At 38.5% G+C, this 21437-nt stretch overlaps 1 protein-coding gene across 2 annotated transcripts in view; it reads left to right on the top strand.

Moving 5' to 3' along the window:
* Positions 1-21437, top strand: part of CAMKMT (calmodulin-lysine N-methyltransferase) — a 405628-nt gene that overhangs the window by 351441 nt on the left and 32750 nt on the right. For both annotated transcript variants that reach the window (XM_047782156.1, XM_047782157.1), the window contains exon 7: positions 7298-7364. In XM_047782156.1, the coding sequence (XP_047638112.1) occupies positions 7298-7364 (67 nt within the window). The remainder of the gene's footprint in view (positions 1-7297; positions 7365-21437) is intronic.

Genomic DNA, 21437 nt, shown 5'->3' with positions numbered 1-21437 from the left:
ACGTCTCATCAAAAGCTTATGATTTGTGACCCACTGAAGGCAATAAGAACATTTGTTTCATAATCATTTCCAAGCATTCTTGTCCTTTTCTGTCCACTGAAATTTGTCAGTGTAAAGTAAATGATGGAACATGTATTATATTGGCTATTGCTTGCAAAAATTCACTTCCAGCTTCATGTCTATTATTACCTTTCTTCTGTCTGATACTGTACGCGTGGATCATGTAATATTGTGCCTACTGTAATTCCTGAGGAGTCCCCTATGTCTCCCCGCTGGAAAGAGCTATCAGTTTTTCATTATTTCCTTTTATTTCGGATTATGGAAGCTATCTGTTTTTCTCTTCTGTGCTTTTACAGTCCAAACCCCATTCTATTAGATTATGCTTTACTAATATGTACACAGAGTTCATGAAAATTGAACTGTACTCTAACTAAGAAAGCAAGCATAATTTGTGGCTACTTTAGCAATCGAGCCGATTTGTTCAGGGGCAGTTAACCGCCGTTAGAAATTGAGAGGAACAGTGGAGGATATATTTGCTTTGGATTTTTTTTTGGTGTGCCTTCCATTTACATTATGAAAGAGGCAATCTACTTATTTGAATTTGAGGCCCCTGCAATACCAAAGCACTTTTGATTTTGGTAAGATGCTTACATCTTACCTAAAGCCTATTTTTGATTTCCTTTTTCTACCTCTGCCGTATAATTTTTGGAAAATAAAATTTGCAGCAGCTCTATCAGGCTGCTCAAACAGGAGAGAGGAGGTACCAGAAGCACAGTAGCTAATATTGTTCAGCAGCACTTGTGTGCTCTACAGAGCCCCACCCAGCTAATTGCCTGACAGACTTAAAAAAAAAAAAAAAAAATCAGGAAGGAAAGACAGCCAATCACAATCTCGGCCTTTCACACAAGGGAAAGAGATCACAAAAGGTGCTTCCTTGTTTAAAATGCAGGATTTTAATCATGATCTTCAGACTGTCGCAAGTTTCTCAAAATATTCCTGAAGATGAGCTGATGTTGTTTCATTCACTCTGCTTTATTCTGAGTTCCTCCATGCACTGTATCATTTCACTCTGCTCCTCCTCCACATGTCAGGGAACAGAGAGCAACAGGAAGTCAGGTATGCTGGCTCAGCCCCATTGGATGCTTTTTGGGGGTAAAATAAAACAGGATTATTGGGAAAGAGAAGGTCATTCTGGCCACAGAAACTCTCAGGTTGGGCCCAACAACCTGAGGTTTTCCTCAAGTCAGCAGGTATCTTGTTTAATAGCATTGGAAACCAATTAGAACTTCTATCAAACTATGAGAAGTATCTGTGGTCAGTATATACATTTAATTGTACTGGAGTTATTGTTGAGCTAAACTGCAGAGCTTCCAAAGAAGGGAAGCAATGCTAATGTCATTAATTAATGCACCTTTGCTTTAAACAGCAAAGATGTCATGCCAGCTCTTGAAATTAGAGAGGAAATCTCAGATTCTGTATTCACTCTGCTGGCCTTTCAAAGAAATGATTGGTACAGCCCCCTCCCAAGAAAATGGATTTTTAACATTTGGTCCTCAGAAGCTCAGCCCTGAGAGTGCTTTATTGTGCTGGGTTTTACAATGGGTTTAATATAGCGGGGTGCCAAAGGGCAGGAGGGGAAGAACTTTACAATGTAGATAAAGTAGGTCCTTTCAGGATGCAGACCAAAACTGGTCGTGTGTTTTATTTCATCTCTTAGGACTTTCCTGATGGAGTTCGGTTTTTATCATGCAGTCGTCCTATGTTTGTGTGCCTTTTTCTGTTGTAACTAGATCTAATTTTTTTAATTAAGAGAAAAAAGCACGCATAAAGCCTGAAAAATTGGCAATGTGTTTTTCCTGCTTTCAATACTAATGTTATTCTTGATTTGCTAACAGAGCTTACAACTGGCATTTGCCCTGTAAGCTGTTTTACACAGTGAGGTTAATATAAATGAAATATATTTTTTTTCTATTTGTGTGCCCACTTTCTGTAAGAATAACTAATTCACTGAATCACATACTGTTGATGCATATAGATTGAAACAAACTCATTTAAAAATTACTGTTTACATCTTTCCTTTAAAATTTTAGGAAGCCTAAATTATATAGCAGTTGTAGGATATTATCCAAAAATTACTTTCTAAAAAGTAAAAGTGGATGTCAACAAAAAAGAGGGAGAAGCATTGCCAGAAGCCAGAAAATCTCTAAGCAAAGCTGCTAATTATTCTTAATGGGCAAGATGAGCACATTAAGAAACAAATGAATACATCAGTGAAATGTAATTGAAAATCGACCTGGCAGTCACACATCACATCTGAGTATTGGCCTGTATATTATTCTCATCATTTAAAAAATTATTTTTCTTGTTCTAGGCATCTGAGTTTAATGAATCCAACTGAGTCTTACTTCCTAGTCTCTTAGGCTTTCAAGATTCTGATTTTTACCTTTAAAAAAAAATAGCATTTTCTGATATTTCCTTTTTATCATCTTTCTATTTTTAAAATAGATGAGTCAATGAATGCATACATTCTGAATCTTTATGACATAGCAGCATATCAACCAGTTATAAGGTTATTTATTGTCTCCCTAAAATATATCAAAAGGGTTTGGCTGTGTCTTCCAGTGCTCTCTACCTTGAACCTGGCAAGCTAGATGTGAATCTGAGATTTATTAAACAGAGATGTCAGAAAAGAGATTAAGATTTGGGGTATAAGGGAATGTTGTAAGTCCTAAATATTTTCTCAGACTCATGGGTACATGTCTCCAAAGTTCTCCGTCATCCTTAAACTGCACTGTTGGGTCTAACCCAGAACCCCACTACCTGAGAGCTGCCTTTCCCTTCAGGTGTCATTTTCTCTGTAGCCAAAGGGAACAAAGGATAAATTGGAACTGGGGTCATTTAGTTCATCCAGTTCTTGATTTTATCCTAAAATAGTCTGAAACACGTTCCCTTTTCTTGGCACCTCCCTTTTAGTGTAATAAAGAAAGAAATCTCCAAGTCCTCCCCAGTAATAATTACTCAATAAAGTCCATAGCTGGTGTTGACAATGACACAAGACCAGGGGAGAGAAATGGTATACTGATTTCTTCTTGATGCCAAGCCTCTTCCAAATCATAAAGAATAAAAGTACACTACATATAAGGTGAGCAGCCCTCTCTGGTACACTCACTAATTCGCCCAACGCAAGTACCCTGCCTTGACCCATCCTTAGTAAACGCCAAGCAGGTTACCTGCAGATTATGGCAATGCTTGATGACGCAGTCTCAGGTTCCTGACTCAAGCATCTTATCCCCCCCAGTTTGCACAGTCTGGATCATGATCTTGAGCATAGGACTCTCCAAAAGTTAGATCTTCTTTTAAAGAAGAGACCCCTGGCTTTAAGGTTATTTTATTTGACAGAGTCTCTGACTTGAATAATTGATAAACTAAGTTTCATTTGGACTGCGCAGCCTGTGCCATGGATGGTTGAGACCTTGGGAATGCCAATCCATCATCCTGGGTCCATGGCCCTTCCTCCAGTGTCAAGGTCAGCTGTTCTTCTGTTTGCTGGATAGTTCCAAAATGGACTCTGTATGCCGCACATTGGGTAGAAGCTCAACAAATAGCTTTGAAAATTGAATTTAAATTTACTAATAAGTTGAGCTAATTAATTAATGAATTAAAGTGAATTAAGCCACTGTTAACTGCATGCCATTTCAAGTGCTAAAGATACCACAATGTACAAGACAGAACAAGTCCCTCTTCTTGAAGGACACAGACTATACCTTGGCGAGAGCACATCCATACATGTGAAAGACACTGCAAATCTGCAAGGCAGAAGTTCTTTGATTCCTTCCAGTTATTGAAGTTCTATAATAAAAAGGTTCACATAATTAGTTTTGAGCAACAAGGCAAAACTATAAAGCCTTAACTGCCAAACCCTTCTTTAATCACGATCACCAGCCTCTCATCCTTCCAAAGCTTTGGCCTGAATTATTGAAAAAGATAATGAATTGACATGATTTAGGGACCTGCTGTGTGTCAGGATCATCCTATGTGGTACTCCATTAAGCCTATAAAATATGGACATTATTCCTATTCTTGAGCTGGACCTCAGAGAAGTTAATTTACCCCAATTCACACAGCCACTAAGTATCAGAACCAGCACTAGATGCCAGGTTCATTTGATTTCATAGCTTCCCCTCTACCCCCCTTAAACCATTCTGTTTCATCAAAAACTAGAATGATTTGGTGAGTGTCATCTTGACTGGAGGAAAAGGCTTTTCATCCATAAATGTAACAGTTGGCATTGGTAACAGAGTTCAGAGCACTGCTACATCGTACTCTCAAGTCATAAGAGTAATAAGCAAATTTTAAAAATATTTTGAAGCCTTTAACTTCACAAATATTGCCATATCAAGCATTTTTTTAAACCTTTAGAGTTCAAAATGAACAGGGATTTATTTTATCAATTCATAGCTTCTTACCCTCACCTTTGCTGGTCCAATGACAATAAAGGTAGCATAAACCAAGAACGTAACACTTTGTGAATCACACCGTTATTATTTTTTAAATATTTTCATATTTGAAGAACAACACCAACTCAAAATGTATATACAACTACTGATAAATATAATAACCACTAATTACAAGAGGAGGCTAATATTTTAAACAAGATTTGCATATAGTTAGCTTAATTATCTCTCTATGCATAACGTATGTATAACTTGTTTAAATAGCTATTGTTATACAATATATACAATATATATTTTTTAAGGATAAAAAGTCAACTGAAACAAAATTAAGACAGAGCCCCATGCTTTATTTGAAGAGAAAATCTAGTTATAGAATCCTGCTTTCTTTTAGCCACAAGTATATGTCCTATAGCTCTGGAAGTCCAGTTGCCCAGACTAGGAGATTGAAGGTGATTGCTCTATATCTATTTAATCAGAAATCACATTAAGGGTTTCTTTGCACCCAGCACCTCCCACTGAAGTCTTCCAGAAGGTGGGTGCTTTCAGAGAATAGGATTTGGTCCATGCTGTTGAACACTATCCTGGACATATTGACCCGATTTGATTGAATTTCCTTTATTACCCTGAAGTGACACAGAAGAATGATAAAATCTATTATTGCACACAGTGCCAACCAGAGGAACCACCTCAAAATCTGACCTAAAGGGCGGGGAGCAGAATATAGAATCTATCTCTTAAGGCAATATTTTAATACACTATTGCCATTTTTCCTCTTTGTACTTGTTTTAATATTTAAAAAAACCCTCATAAACCACAAAATATATTTCCTTCTCAGTTCTAAAAATAAAGCAGCCTATAGACTGCTGTGAGGGTTTTTTTTTATTAAAAAAATTGCTCCTGGAATATAAATACCTATGCTTGCTTCAGCCTGACCACCTGGAGTCACAGGTTTATAAATTGTATGAAAGTATATAGTGTTAAGATGTTTACTAAAAATTATTAATAGGTTTTCTGAGTTATATAATTTAACTTCCCTGTGACTATTTTATAAAAAGTATTACCTCCACTAACAAAATAATATGTTTTGCTTGATAGATTAGTCATGTACTCACATGACGCTACAGGTGTACCGGGCCCATTATGGCATGTGGCTGGATGTCATGGAAACGGCGAGTAGGGTGTGGCCAGAGTGTGGGGGAGCTTAATCAAAACCAGTTGTCAGTTGACTCTTTACTGATTTCGCTCTCAAAATAAAGATGTCAGCTGTCCTTTTCTACAAGACATTTCATTTAGAAGAGTTTCCTGAAATACCTTCTTCCTGAAATAGACAAAACTGTAGGCCGATGTGTCATTTTAGCTAATCAAAACAAGTAGGCAAATTAGTCTCTTTTATTTTTTTAATGAATGTAATTTAACGGTATTTAATTTGCATACAGAAAGTTCACCCAGGAAAAAAAAAAAAAAAAAGTCTGCATTATAGCACTTTTGTAAACCTCAACAAAGCCCTTCATTAGGAGACCTAATTGATTTTTCCTACCCACTCCCGGGGGAAGAAAGCTATCACAGTACCTGCTTATTCACTCAGAGAAGAAATGGGTGTGCTTGGTGTTTCAAGCAGAGATTTAGGTTAAAAAGTCCTGCGGCTCTGTTCTTGCAGGGGGATCTTGGCCAATGCTTGCTTCGAGCGTTCAGGAAATCTGTTTTTCTGAGCAATAGGGGAACATCGCTTGTCTGCTTGGTGTCCTCCCCATGGGCCCAATTTAGTTCAGCTTGCAGCCCTCACTGGCATTATTTTATTTCTTGTTTATTTAAACCTTGCCTTATTCCAAAAGAGGGATTTTTGAGGCTTCGTACAGTGACACATAGAATACACCATATAAAATAAATGAGAAAGCGAGGGCCATCAGACAGTAGAAAGCCAGGAAAGCATCATGAAGCCAGGAATAGGACCAGTACAGAAAAGGTAGGGGTCCTTGTGGTTGTTCAGCTTAGGTCAGACATGGGCACCGAGTTGCATAGGAACTAGAGCAAAAAGAGAAAGAGGAGCTGTTATAAGATTTAGTGTCCAGAAGCTGAAGCAAAACTAGTTGGTCTGAAATCCAGCTTTTCCCAGTGTTGCAACTGACACGAGTTTTCCCCAAGCCCTCATGAACACGGCGCTGTATGATGTGATGGGCCAGCTCCTCAAAACACGGCTTCAATAGACATGGCTCCTTTCGTACAAGTCCTTACATGCCAGCACATGGCCAAAGGCCAGACCCTGAGTCCAGAAAGACAGTTCTTCAAGGAGCCTTTCACTGGATTGACTTTCTTCTTCGGTAATTAGTTTCCTCTCAAAAGTTCTCCAAGCTTTTCTCCATCTTTCTCTTCTCACTTACCCCCAAGTCTTTCCCTGCCATTCATCCTCACTCTCCCTACTGGCATTTAGGAAATACTTCAACTTGGGGAGTCTCGGAAGACTGCCATCGCCCTCCCCACGGACTGAAAGAAGCTTAGCTTGGATCCCCAGCTCTTTTAGGCAACTGGGGCCTGCTACCTATGGAAGAGTCATCTCCCCCACCAGTGCCCGTCACCCTGGGCCTTGCCAACATGCTCCCTGAATGCATTTCACAGGTGACAAAACTGCAGTCCAGGAAATTAAAAGAGCTTGCCTGTGGCAGGTAATTCAACACTGGGTGGCAGAACCAGGGATAGACCCTCCTTCTCCTGCCTCACACCCTACCACGCTTTTCACCATGCTGATTCCATGTACGATAAGAATATCATGGTGTTTGTGGGCCTCTTTGGGGGGGAGGTATTCAGTCGACAATCATTGCAGAAGCTTTCTTAACCATGTCCTGTAGATGTGAGAGACATCATCGCAAGGAATCAGAAGGCTGGTGTGTTTAAGACTGGGAACATATCATGCTGGTAAGATGTCTTTTTGTATTAAAACACTGGTTGAAACTGGTTTTCTCTGGACTATGGATGATGATTAAAACTAATAATACCTGACATTTATTAAGCACTTATTGTGGGCCAGGCACTGTCTTAAGTACTTTAAAAGGACCTTATTTAATGCTCATGAGAACCCATAGTGAAGCAAGAAGGCATTTTCATTATGTACAATTAATAGATGAGAGAAACTAAAGGTAAGTATGCTAAACACTGGGTTGGGAATAATTTTAGGGTTGAGAGGGTGCAGTATGAGGCTGGGAGAAGCCTAGCCTGAGCCCTTCTTAAGAAAGGCTCCATTCCAGTGGTTCTCAACCCAGGGGAGGGAGCAGTTTCACGCCAGCGGTCTTTTTCATTATCATAACTAGGGCAAGGCGGTTGCTACTGGCATCTAGTGGATAGAGGCCAGGGATGCCGTGAGGCCTCCTACAATGCACTGGGCAGCCTCCTTCCTCCAACAAAGAACGGTCTGGCCCCAAAGGTCAAGTGCCCAAAGTGCCAAGATTGAGAAACTCTGCCCGGTTGCATGATTTTCAAATAGTCTAGGTATTCATTCCCTTTTGGATTCTGTTCGTTCTTATCAGTTAGGAGAATTGTTTACTCTCAACTGAAACCATGGTGTTTTCTGTGATGCTATATTTTATTTTTGCTCTGTCGGTACAGGCCTAGAGGAATGAACTAATCATTCAGTAGTTTTCATGTGAAATATCTATATTTCTTCATTTTTCCAGTATATGCTTAACCACATACATTGTTGGAAAGACAGTCTAAGTTTTAATTATTATTTATTACTGTTCATCTGTCATATTTTGATATTTTGAGTTTTCTCTGTGTTTGAGAATGCTTTCCTCCACCCAAAGTTTGGGTGAAAATAAAGGTGAATGAATCGCAACAATGCTTAAAAATGAAAGTGGTCCACATACTGCAATGAGGAGATGGAGTAGCAATCTCTTTTTTTCTCTCTCTCTTCTATTAGCGGATGAAGGTAATGAAGTGTCCACAGATGTATTTTTATCTGGCACTGGAGTGTTCAGAGTAGGCTGAGGGCACAGCGGGCAGGATGTTCTGGGTTTCTTAGATAAAAAAACAAACTGGTTCTGTTTCCTAGAAAACCTCCAGCAGGTCTGGAGAAAGAGCCATCCGTTACCTGGGTATCCTTCATTCTCAGAACAGCTTTTACTCCGCAGTGAAGACTGCCATACCCTTCTGTGGAAGACTTTATTTTGGGACGTGATTTTCAACCTGGTCTTTTAGTTATCAATCAAAAGCACATTTTCTGTGTTGTCCTCATTTACATTTATTTAACGCTTAAGGTCATTTGTGACCATTTGAGTGTATTTCAGCATATGGAATCAGGGAATAATAGATTTCAGCATCATGCTGTGAAGAGAGATTGTGTTTTTACAAGACATAATGTTGTTTACTGGGTGTTAATAATCACTAATTAATAAACATATCTAGAATTCTAAAATGTTGCATTTTTGAGGAATAAAAATGTCAAGTGTTTAAGTTATGGAATGCACTAGTATTTTCCATCGTCTCTTCTTAAAATAAGTTACGTAAAGAAGCAAAATGTCATTGTTCAGCAGAGGATTGATCCCAAATGCCTTTGTCGCCTACGGCCATACCACCCTGAGTGCCGCCAGTCTCATCTCAAAGTGCCTTTGTTTCTATTTCTTATTCTTCAAAAAAGCTATTTCTAAATATATTGTTCTGAGATATACCTGGACATATAGTTGATATGTCAGCAGTCATATAGGAACCTTCAAGATGAGGGGTTGGTTTTTTTTCTGTCTTTATCTCATATTAATTGTGGTCAGTTTCTTCTCTTTTATCCAAGTAAACCTTTTGTCCAAAGTCTACTAAGTCACGTTGCCAGAAAACAGGTGGATGAATCAGTTCTTGAAATGCCTTGATCTCCTATTAAGGAGCTACTTGACCACTTCACCTGCAAGAAGCTAGGAGTAAACTGCCAACCAGTGATGTAATAATCAGCTTTCCCCTTCTATCCACTGCTCTCCCACCCATAACCAGTACCGTGTGATGAAAGCATTAGCTTCATGCGAGAATAAAAGGAAACTGTTCACAAAAGAGCTAAGATATAGTTCAATATTCTTTTTTAGTGCCTCAATGCATATGCAGAATTTCTCCTCCAAATTGGAGGTGTGGGATAACAGTAGCGACAGATAACTAAGAGGTATTTACCATAGCTACAAAGCCCGCATGTGAGCCAAATATTTCTGCTATTAAAAAGCACTTCAAAGCTTGACATGAAGTTTGTAACAGCTAAATGTCTCCTGTGACTTCATTTGCAAAGATCTAAAAGCAGAAAGGAAAAATCATGATATGAGAACTGTGAGCCTAAAAAAAAGTGTTTTTAAAAAGAACAAGAAGGCACCCAGAAATTTGACTGGCACCCCAAGGTCCTGTTCCCTCTGTTCTGCCAGCCTGCTCAGTAACCAGCATTCCTTCTGCTGCCAGCCTCTTCCTACTGGGCAGATCCAGGTTGTGTGGAGCCTGAAACTTATTTTGAGGTCCTCTTTATGAGGATGAATTCGATTATATCTTACTTGGGCAAATTTTACAGAAACACACAGCCATGTGAACCCATTACTAGGGCTCCCGTGTTTAGGCTTCATTAGCTTGATAGTAAATCCACTCCTGCTCTCATAACCACCACAACCTTGCCTAGGATAACGTGCTTCCCTTCCATACTCTCTCACTCCCTCTTTTCCATTTTAATCTGAGTGATTTTTGCTAAATATGAAAGAGGATGTGTTTGCAAAAGCCTAGAAGCTTTAGCCCTGACTAAGGAAGATCTAGGATGCACATATATGAAGGATGCAGCCATTACATCTCAAAGATCCTAATACAATCATTTCATGGCTTATATGTTGGTCCATCCACGCAGCCATCTATTCATTAAACTAATACGTCCAAGGTATTCTGCCGTTGAGACCATAAATAGAAAGTTACAGCAAATAACTCTTGAACAAAGAAAATCATGCTACTAAATATAGCTAGAGTTTGGTAAAAGAGCAAGGATATTTACAGCTTCTCAATTGTTAGGTTTATCTGAAGCTGTCTTTAAAACTGTGATGGTCTAATAAAGAACCATTTGGAGCTTTTGATGTCTGTGTATTTCTGGGTGTTCCAGAATTAGTGAATGGCGTCATTCTCCGGTTTGTAGTTAACAGTGACAATAGTTTTAAAAATTGATTAAATATACCCTGCTGTGATATTAAAAGTAAGTTTCTACCTAAGAAAAGAGTTTATCTTTGTGTGAAAATTGCTAGAGAATTTAGACCTGTGACTTTTTAAAAAAACACAAACAAACCATTCTTTGATAAACCATTAATTTTTCTCAACTATGGAACTCATACTAACTTTTAAAATTTTTTAATAACCCAAATTTTACTTTTATGTGGGCCCCCAGATTGGCTATTGACTCCATTGCCCTATTGCTTGTTAAGATTTATGTCTTCTCTGAGGCTTGCTTTCCTGGGGAGGTTAAATTGGGGCTGTGAAAATGATTTTAAGATGTCCATCCCAACCAAGTGGGATCCAGTCGCAGACTTTCCCAGGCCTCCTACGGCCTGCCCTCACTTTTGTCACTCTCTTCGTGCAGCATAGCTTTCACTGCTCCCCAACATTTGCCCTCCCCTTGGGTCACCTAAGCCTCTTCACTCTCCTCCTACGTGTTTGCCTTCCCCCGCTTTGGTCTTTGCCAGTCTTGTTCCCCTCTTCCTTATCCATCTATATCCCTTCTTCTGGATGGCTTAACTACCATTTCCTCCTGGCTTCTCGGACCACATCAGCTTTTCCTTTTTTTAACTTCTGTTGGCCTTAGAATAATCCCACGGAAAACATGGCATATTTTTGTACTGTTCAGAGTGTGTTGTCTCTTTTCACGTTCATTGATTCTTTTCATTTCTTGGTAAATATTTTGATCACCTTCGGCCTGCCAAGGACTGTTCCAGGTGGCTAGAGATGCCGTGATGAGCAAGACTGAGAAAGTCCATGACTTCTTGGAGTTCACATCCTAGCAAGGGAGGCAGATAATTTTCCTGAAGGCAAGAACTCTGCTTAATATGTTTTTATATTCCCTGAAGCAATTAGTACACTTTATCCCTGTTATATGAAAGGTTTTAAGATTTGTATTCGGAGCACATTTTGAAAGGCATGATAAATGACATGATAAGTGAAAAACAGGATAAGACATGAATCCATAAGGCTTTTGGAACCGAACAAATTTTAGTGGAAGAAAGTCGAGCTCTAGAGATTCAGACATCAGTTTTATATATCAGATAGCTGACTTTCATTTCAGGATAGGCTTCTTCTCAGACATGCACATGCAGTGTCTGTAGACAACCTGACATTGTGAGTAGGCATTTATCTGTCCTTTGTCAGGTTGAAGAGGAAGGTTAGAAGAAGGTAATTGAGATAAGGAAGCTGAGGGCTCTCTTTAAGAAATTTTCTGATAAAATATCCCTGTTAGTGAGTTTTGCTAGAATTGTGGTAACAGAATCTCAAGAACTGCTGAGAATTCTAGAGATGCTACAGTCCTGTTTTCTTCTGTTGCTGTCTTGGATGTGGGAAAATTAAATAACTAAGTGTACTTCCTGTTACTAGCCTTTTTTATTTGCTTGCCCTTTATAGAGGGCTCATGCCCCTACTATTTACTGTTTTGCACTAGAGAAACGAGGATGAAGATTATCCAGCTTCAGTTATTTTAGTGGCGTTCTCCTTTTTGTATTTAAGTGAGCCAGATTTTAAAATTTGGGGGCATGCTATTTTAGACAAATTAAAAACTAATGCCTTTTCTTCTAGAATAATGTTGTGTTCACTCTTTGGACAGGCCAACCCTGACTTTTTATGAAGGTCAAAAATCTCACAAAAATTAGCCAGTGGATAGCCAGGTGTGCATGTCTGACTGCTGCATCCTTGGTGAAAATGTCTTCCAGTATTAAGAGAAAAGTCCCTCCTTTGCAGAAATTTCTATCACAGAAGTTATATCTCAAATTAAAAAGTCTTAATAGGAGTTCCCGTCGTGGCGCAGTGGTTAAGGAATCCGACTAGGAACCATGAGGTTGCGGGTTCGGTCCCTGCCCTTGCTCAGTGGGTTAACGATCCGGCGTTGCCGTGAGCTGTGGTGTAGGTTGCAGACGCGGCTCGGATCCCGCGTTGCAGTGGGTCTGGCGTAGGCCGGTGGCTACAGCTCCGATTCGACCCCTAGCCTGGGAACCTCCATGTGCCGCGGGAGCGGCCCAAGAAATAGCAACAACAACAACAACAAAGACAAAAAGACAAAAAAAAAAAAAGTCTTAATAGTCAAAGGACTTCCTCACTTTAAAATGGACAAAGGGGAATCTTTAAAAAAATGTTTAGAGAATGGCCTATCATAATCCATTGTTAAAAATATATATTTTTTACTTTAATCATGGACATGATTTGTTTTCACTATTTTGCTATTACAAACAATGCTACAGTAAAATGTGTCTACATATAAATGCACATTTGCAAGTCAGTGTATCTACAGAGCAGATTTTCAGAAGTGGACTTTGTCTATTCATGGCCCTATCAAACTGTAAACTACTAAAGTTTGTAATATATTTTCATATCTGTTAAAACTAGTCTCTTGCCATTATCCTTTCTTCCTAGAATATTCTAAAATCATGTTGGTATTTGTATTCTGGTGGCATTTTTCATTGTGACTGACAAATATACAAATTAATTCACTAAGGCTCGACATCTTATGACTCTAAGTCTTCTATTCAAGAACGGGGAGTGTTCTTTTTAAGCTTTTTTCAGTGTTTCACTAAGCATTCAAAATGAATGTTTTAAGCTTTTTTAGTGTTTCACTAAGCATTCTTCATTTCTGTTTATTTTTGGAAACTACCTTTTTTGTTTCCTTTATATATGAGATCTTTCAGCTCTTTATACACATACATACATACAAATAATAAACTTGTATGGTTATAAAGAAAGCTATAGGGTTTTGTGTAGTAAATGTTTAGTCACCTCAATAAGTTATTTCTAGTACCTTGTCGACTTACTCTCTTGAGTTTTCCAAATAAACAATCACATCATCTGCAAATGATGAGAATTTTGACATCTTTCTGATTCTTAAACATATTTTTTTCTCTTGTATAATTTTATTGGATAAGAAATCCAGAATGATATTAAATAATAGACATCTTTGAGTCTGGCTTTTATTGGGAATCCTCTAGTGTTTAACCATTAAGTACACATTAGCTTTTGGGTTGAAATATAAATGATATTTTTTATCTTAAGGAATTTTTTTATTTATTCCTATTTTTAAAAGATTTCATCATAAATAAATATAGAGCTTTGGCAGATGTCTTTTAAGCACGTATAGAGATGTGAAATTGTTTTTCTTTTTTCTTTTTTTCTTTTTTAGGGCTGAACCTGTGGCATATGGAAGTTCCCAGCCTAGGGGTCAAATAAGAGCTGCAGCTGCCGACCTATGCCACAGCCACAGCAACACCAAATCCAAGCCATGTCTGCAACCTACACCACAGCTCAGGGCAATACTGGCTACTTAACCCACTGAGTGGGGCCAGGGATCAAACTTGCATCCTCATGGATGCTAGTCAGGTTTGTAACCCGCTGAGCCACAACAGGCACTCCCCAAGTGGTTTTTCTTATTTCACCTGCAACTATGACAATTCATATGAGCAGGTTTCCTAATATTAAAACATCTTTGCATTTCTAAAAACTTTGCCCTGGTATCTTAATTCTTGTTTTTACATGCTGCTATATTTAATAATATGTTATCTGGAATTTTTAAAAATAATAATTTATTGAGCTATAATTCACATACCCACTTAAAGTCACCCACTTAAAGTATGCAATTCAACTACCTTTAATATATTCATAGAGTTGTACAAGCATCATAATCAACTTTAGAGCATTTTCACCACCCCCCAAAGAAACCGTATATGCATCAGCAGTGCTAGACAACCACTAATCTACTTTCTCTCTATGGATTTGCTTATTCTGGACATTTCACATAAATGGAATCATGTAACAAGTGGTTTTTCATTTCTGGCTTCTTTTATTTAACATAGTGTTTTGAGGTTCTTGCATGTTTTAGCATATATCAGAGATCACTCATTTTTATGACCAAATAATATTCCATTATATGAATATACCACATTTTATTTATCTGTTCATCAATGGATGGACGTTTGGATTGTTTCCAGTTTTTGGCTCTTATGAATAATACAGCTATGAACATTTGTGTATAAGTTTTTGTGACATTTCCTTTGGGTTTATATGGTCATTTGGTAAATATGTTTAAGCTTTTGAGGAACTGCCAAACTGTTTTCTAAAGTGGCCGGACCATTTTACATTCTTATCAGCAGTATGATGTTATCTGGGCTCTTACATTGATAGTCATAAGTAAAATAGGCCCACAGTTTTATTGCACCACCTTAATTAGATTGTTTTTCTCTCTCTCTCTTTTTTGTCTGCCCCACGGCGTATGGTTCCTGGGCCAGGGATTAGATCTGAGCCTTAGTTGTGACCTACACCAGATCCTTAACCCACTGTGCTCCACCAGGGATGAATCCTGCATCCCAGCACTCCACAGATGCCACTGATCCCATTTCACTACAGCAGGAACGCTGACCTTTATTAGATTTTAATAACACTGGCATACTGGCTTCTTAAAAGAATTTGGAACCACCTAACATGAATCACTCTAAGTTGCTACCATAATGCTACACCAGAACAATTTTTACCCCGTTATTTTGGAAGTTATTATTTTAAGTTAGCAAGAAATAGTGAAATCCCTTTATTAGAATGCACTATGCTCGAAAGTTTGTCTGAAAAGTAAAGAAAAAAGTAAACGAAAAAAACAGAAAGTAATAATTCTATGATTTCATAGCAAATGGCACATAGATGTAATTTGATATGAAATTAGAACTAATTCTAATTTTTTTGTCACTTTGTTTTGATACCATGTATGTTAATCAGCTGTCAGAATCATAGAATCAGAGATATTTGAAATGGAAAATGTAATTACTAAAAAAATTAATTAGTGCTTTTCATTCCAAGATCTCAAAACAGTTAACTAGTCCTCTTTAACAAGTGTAGAATATGCTAGTCACCAACATAGGGGGTCTGAAAGTTAGGCAAATCTATATTCCTTTTGGACTCTGAAATAAGTTTCTTTTGGCCAATTTACAGACAAAATCCATAGAGCCAGAGGATGGGATCAGCTTTAAAGTCAGTCCAGAAACACAGAAGTGTTGACTTGGAGCAGCAGTTCTCAAACTTTAGTATTTGAATCATTTGTGGAACTTATTATGACACAGATTGTTGGGCTCCGTTCCTGGAGAGACTGGGGCGGGGCCGGAGACTTTGCTTTTCTGATGGATTCCTGAGTGATGCTGATGCTGCTGGTCTGGAGACCTTACTTGGGAACCAGTGGATTAGAATTTTCTCTGAAAGTTTCTCATTAAATTCCGTAGCATTTCATTGCTTTAAAGTTGTCCAGATTTCCATTCATTAAGGCATTTCCACCCACCATATTGTCCTGTTTTATAGACATCATGTATTTAAAAAGAAAGAACAGGATTTACAGTCAATTCTCAATTGTGTATAGTTAGTAACTCTAGTGAATCTTCTGAGGTAAAAATTTCATCGAGACAATTTTATTTCCCTTCACCTTTCCCCAAGCCTTATTCCTAGGATTGAAATATAAATCAACAAAGTTGGTCAGGTGATCTGTTTGAAGGAATATGTAATGAATGAAATCCTGTTTTGGTCCATCTGTTGCTGTTGTTCCTTCCCTTGGTGACCCAGCGGCGAATGTTCTTAATCAATTCTGTCTTTGGGTCCACTTTGACTTCTCTGGAGTGGCACCCTGTTTAAAATTCCCCTTTTGAAAATAAAGACTTTGGGACCCAGCACCAAAGTTTATAGCTATTGCTAAAGAGTATTCTAAATCCAGATCCATACAGGTCAAGATCTTCTGGGACAAGGTTGCTCAAAGCATTCTGTGACCCAATTTCATGGGACTTACCTGGGCTGCGTATTTTATGAGACTGACACGCTGCCTACTGTGCCTATTGGGCTGCTTATTTTAAAAACAGAAGTTCCTTACTGAATCAGACTTCCTGGGGTTGAGGTCCCTGAATCTGACGGTTAACAATCTCCTCTGGTGATTCTGATATATCTAGAGCACAGCCCACCCTTTGATAAGCCCATTTGAGCCTTCGATTATTGTCCAGTTTAGCAACCAACCGAAAACACAGAGGTGAATCTGTGGATATCCTGCTTTTTACCCTTGGGAGAGGTGTGCTAAATTTCTGTGGTGTCATCTTAATGACGATGCGAATGAAGAAGGGAAGGTTGTATCGATGAAAGAGCAATTCTGATTAGTTTCTTGGCTATATCACAGCCTTTCATTGTTGGGATTCAACAAGAAGCACTCATCAGAGGTAGAAGAGGCCTTTGGGATAATCCACCCACAGTTCTCAACAAGAGGAAGACTGTGTGCCCATCTTTTTTTTTTTTTTTTTAACCAGACAATTCTTTTTGTTTTTTTTACCAGACAATTTTTTTTGGTGTGTGTGCCCATCTTTACACCTGTTGTATGGGACATTTTTGTTTGGTTGTCGCAATGACTAAGGGTTATTACTAGTACTGGAGGGAGAAGAGATTGTCATCATCCTACAAGACAAAGGACAGTCCACTGTAATTAAGAATTGTCCTATCCTGGAGTTCCTATTGTGGCTCAGCAGATTATGAACTCGACTAGTATCCATGAGGATGCGAGTTCGATCCCTGGCCTTGCTCAGTGGGTTAAGGATCCAGCATTGCTGTGAGCTATGGTGTAGATTGCAGGTGTGGCCCGGATCTGGTGTTGCTATGGCTGTGGGGCCAGCAGCTGCAGCTCCAGTTGGACCCCCATCCTGGGAACTTCCATATGCCATAGATGTGGGCCTAAAAAGAAAAAAAAAAAAAAAGAATTGTTCTATCCCAAATTCCAATACTATCCCAGTTGAGAAACACTAATTCCAGATTTTAAAAAATGAAGGTCCAGAAATCAAAGACTTGCATCTATTTTATAGCATTACCTTGTTTTCTGGCCTTTGTTTATTTGGCTCTATCTGTCTAATATACATTCTTATTTAAATAAGGGCATGGAATTAATTTGGTTAATGACATTTTTGCCTAAAATATGTTATTAAGCTCCTATTCTGGTCCAACTCGTGTTATTCGTTTCAATGTAATTTAGCATCTGCTACATGTAAGGCACTGTAATGGGCTCTTTAGGGTTCATAGAGATGAGTAAGGTGAGATTTCAGCCTCAGGAAGCTCAGGATAGCCAGATGAGAGATAGACAGTTGCCCAGCCATCAAGATTTGAGATTGAGGAGTTCCCATCATGGCTCAGTGGTTAAAGAATCTGACTAGAAACCATGAGGTTGCAGGTTTGATCCCTCGCCTTGCTCAGTGGGTTAAAGACCCAGCATTGCCATGGGCTGTAGTGTAGGTCGCAGACGTGGCTTGGATCCTACGTTGCTGTGGCTCTGGTGTAGGCTGGCAGTTGTAGCTCCCATTAGACCCCCGGCCTGGGAACCTCCATATGCCGCAGGTGCGGCTCTAGAAAAAGGCAAAAAGACCCCCCCCCCAAAAAAAAGCTTTGGGGTTGAGGTTGCTCTCGTTGGGTTGATCATATATGTAAGAAGAAAGAGACAGGCAGTCAATTCAAGGTGGGGGGAATCCGAGAAAGTTTCACGAAGGAGGTAGCTATTGGGCTGTGATTTAGCAAATGAATGGCAAGGGAAGAAGAGCAGCTGAAGAGGGGCTTCTGGATATGAAAGGCTGGGAGGAAACAGTCAAAGCCAGGGAAGCAGAAAAGATGTGTCCAGGCAAATTAATGGTCTGGCCTAATGAATGGGGAGAGGCTAGAGGAGGACAGACCAGTCGGGAAGTCCTTGCCTTGGGGCAGAGGGGGAGGTGAATGGGACAGTGCACATCAAGGAACTTCGGAGGTGCTGGACAGGGTTCTGTTTCTTGATCTGACTGGTGGTTCCAAGGGTATTTGCCACATAATAATGAGTTCAGGCATATATTTGATTCACGTGGTTTTCTGTTTCAGAGTTTTCTTTTACAGTAAAAAGGGGGTGTTGTTTGTTTCTGTTTGTTTAAAGGCCTCTCCGTCATTCCAGAGAAAGGGAGAGAAGTCGTGCAGGCCTGAACGAGAGTGGAAAAGGGTGAAAAAGATAAGAGATCCATTCCAGAGAAGTGACTGTGTGGGGAAAATAAATAAAGTAGAGGCATAGTAAGAGACATGCTACATTTGAGGGGCTTATCGAACATAAATACGTGTTTGCTTTGTGACAGTATGTTTGAACTCAGAGCTTTCTAGTTACAAAGCCCATTATTCTTTCTGTTGTACTGTACCTGTTACATTTACCAGATTTGACGTGCCTATAGCTATTAAGATTTTTTAAAACATGAGGAGTCCTGTAATGATTATTGGTTTTATATTTCTATCCGTAAAATAGTATTTTGCTTTGTAATACGTCTTGAACAGAAATAAGTTTTTTGACATTATGATGAAATAAAATGGAGACAACATACATTTTACTGTAATGTCAATATAATTACAAGTAACGCATTGGCACGATTTGGGTGTTTGCTTAAACCATCCTTTACGTGTCTTTATGTGTGAAAACTTGCCTGAGATTGTCAAGCTCATATAGAGCAAGGGACCTAGTTAGATGCTTGTGTATACCCTGTTCTCTTTCAGAAAGCATTTTCTTTTCAATTTTGTAATGGTTTTGTTGGGGTAAAATTATCATCCAATAAACTGTACCTACACTTTTATAGGTTTTGAAATTTGTGTACACCATTGAAACCAGTGCTGAAATTAAAATACTGAACATATCTATCACCCGGGGGACACCCCAGAGTGTCCTCTTGACCCTGGGTGATCCCTCCTTTCTGACCCTCGAAGTTTCCACCCTCTCCAGGGAACCACAGATTTGCTTTCTGTGTGTTGGTTTATATTTTCTAGAGTTTTAAGTAAATGAAATCATTCAGTAGGAACTTTTTTTCCCCAGGGTTCTTTCAGTCAGTAAAATTACTTTGGGACTGGCTATGTTGCAAGTTTCACTAGTTCTCTCCTTTTTATTCCTGAGTAGTCTCCCATTATATGGCTTTACCTCAATTTTTTTTATCCTTTCGCCCCTTAATGAACTTTTGGGTGGTTGCCCATTTGTCACTATTAGAAGTCAAGCCATTTTGAACATTTGTGAACATCTATGGACATGTGCTTTGTATAGATAGATGCCTTCACTTCTCTAGGGTAGATACCTAAGAGTAGAACAGGTAGATCATCTAATTAATTAATTAATTTTTTTTTGCTTTTTGCTTTTTAGGGCTGCACCCTCGGCATGTGGAAGTTCCCAGGCTAAGAGTCAAATGGGAGCTACAGCTACCGGCCTACGCCACAGCCACAGCAACCCATGATCTGAGCCATGTCTGCAACCTACACCATAGCTCACCACAACGCCAGCTCCTTAACCCACTGAGCAAGGCCTGGGATCGAACCTGAATCCTCATGGAGACTAATCTGGTTCATAACCCACTGAGCCACAACAGGAACCCCCAATCATATATTTAACTTTTAAAGGAAGCTACTAAACTGTTTTCCAAAGTGATTGTATTTTATATTCCATTCAGTGGTGTCAGAGTTTCATTTCTCCATTCTCATCAATTCTCAATGTGGTCAGTCTTTTAATAGCCTTTCCAATAGGTGTACAGTGGTATCTCATTGGGGGTTTAACTTTATATTTCCCTAAAGACTAATTATATTTCGTATCTTTTCATGTGCTTATTTGTCACTGTGTATCTTTTCTGGTGAAGTATCTATTCAAATGGCTTCCCCATTTTTAAAAAACTGGGTTACATCTTTTCTTGTTAACACACTCAAAACTCTTTACGTGTCCTAGATATAAGCTCTTTATCAGATATATGATTTGCAAAGATATGTACTATTTTTTCCCAGCCTGTGGCTTATCTTTCCATTCTCCTCCCAGCATCTTTCAAAGTGCAGAAGTTTTTAATTTTAATGAAGTCTAATTTACCAACATGTCCTTTTATGGATCATGCACCTTGTGTCACATCTAAGAAATCTTTTCCTAAGCCAAGATGACAAAGATTTTCTCCAGTATTTGTATCTACAAATTTTATAATTTTAGGTTTCACATTTAGGTTTCTGATCCAATTTCCAATTGTTACTTATTTAAAGAAATACAATTGTATGCAATACAAGTATGTCAGTCTTGTATTCCACAACTTTGCTAAACTCACATATTCTCCTTGCTTTTTTGTATATGTCCCATTGGATATTCTATGTAGATGATCATCTGCATAGATGATATTACTCCCCATCCACTCTTATGCTGCTATTTTCCCGTAGAGTATCATTGGGTATTCTACATAGATGATCAACTAATAAAGACTATTTTACTTTTTCTTTTCCAATCTTTTTTTTTTTTTTTGTCTTTTTAGGGCTGCACCAGAAGCGTATAGAAAGTCCCAGGCTAGGGGTTGAATCATGATGTATATATGATATATATAAACAAGTGCCGATGTGGTTAGATATAAATTTGTTGTTTTGCTTTTTGTGTTCTGTTTGTTCCATCTGTTTGTTCCTCTTTTCATCTTTTTTTGCCTCTCTTTGTATTAAATGAGTGTATTTTTATTATTATTTACTTTGTTGAGTTATTAGTTATAACTTTGTTTAGTGGTTGCATTAGGTTTTGTAGTATACATCTTTAACTTATCACAGTCTATGCTCAAATGACATACCACTTCATCTATATTTATAAAAATCGTACATTTTATTACTCCCCTCCCAGTCTTATGCTATTATTGTCCCATATTTTACTAATGCATATTTTATAAATCCTACAATATTTATTTGTTTCACTAGTCAGTTACGTTTTAAATACAGTTAAATCACAATACAAAAATCTTATATATTTGCTCATGTAGTTATAAT

Source organism: Phacochoerus africanus, chromosome 5, assembly GCF_016906955.1.
Source record: "Phacochoerus africanus isolate WHEZ1 chromosome 5, ROS_Pafr_v1, whole genome shotgun sequence".
Classification (NCBI taxonomy): domain Eukaryota; kingdom Metazoa; phylum Chordata; class Mammalia; order Artiodactyla; family Suidae; genus Phacochoerus; species Phacochoerus africanus.
Note: the sequence above shows the minus strand (reverse complement) of the source record. Positions and strands in the feature narration are given on the sequence as shown.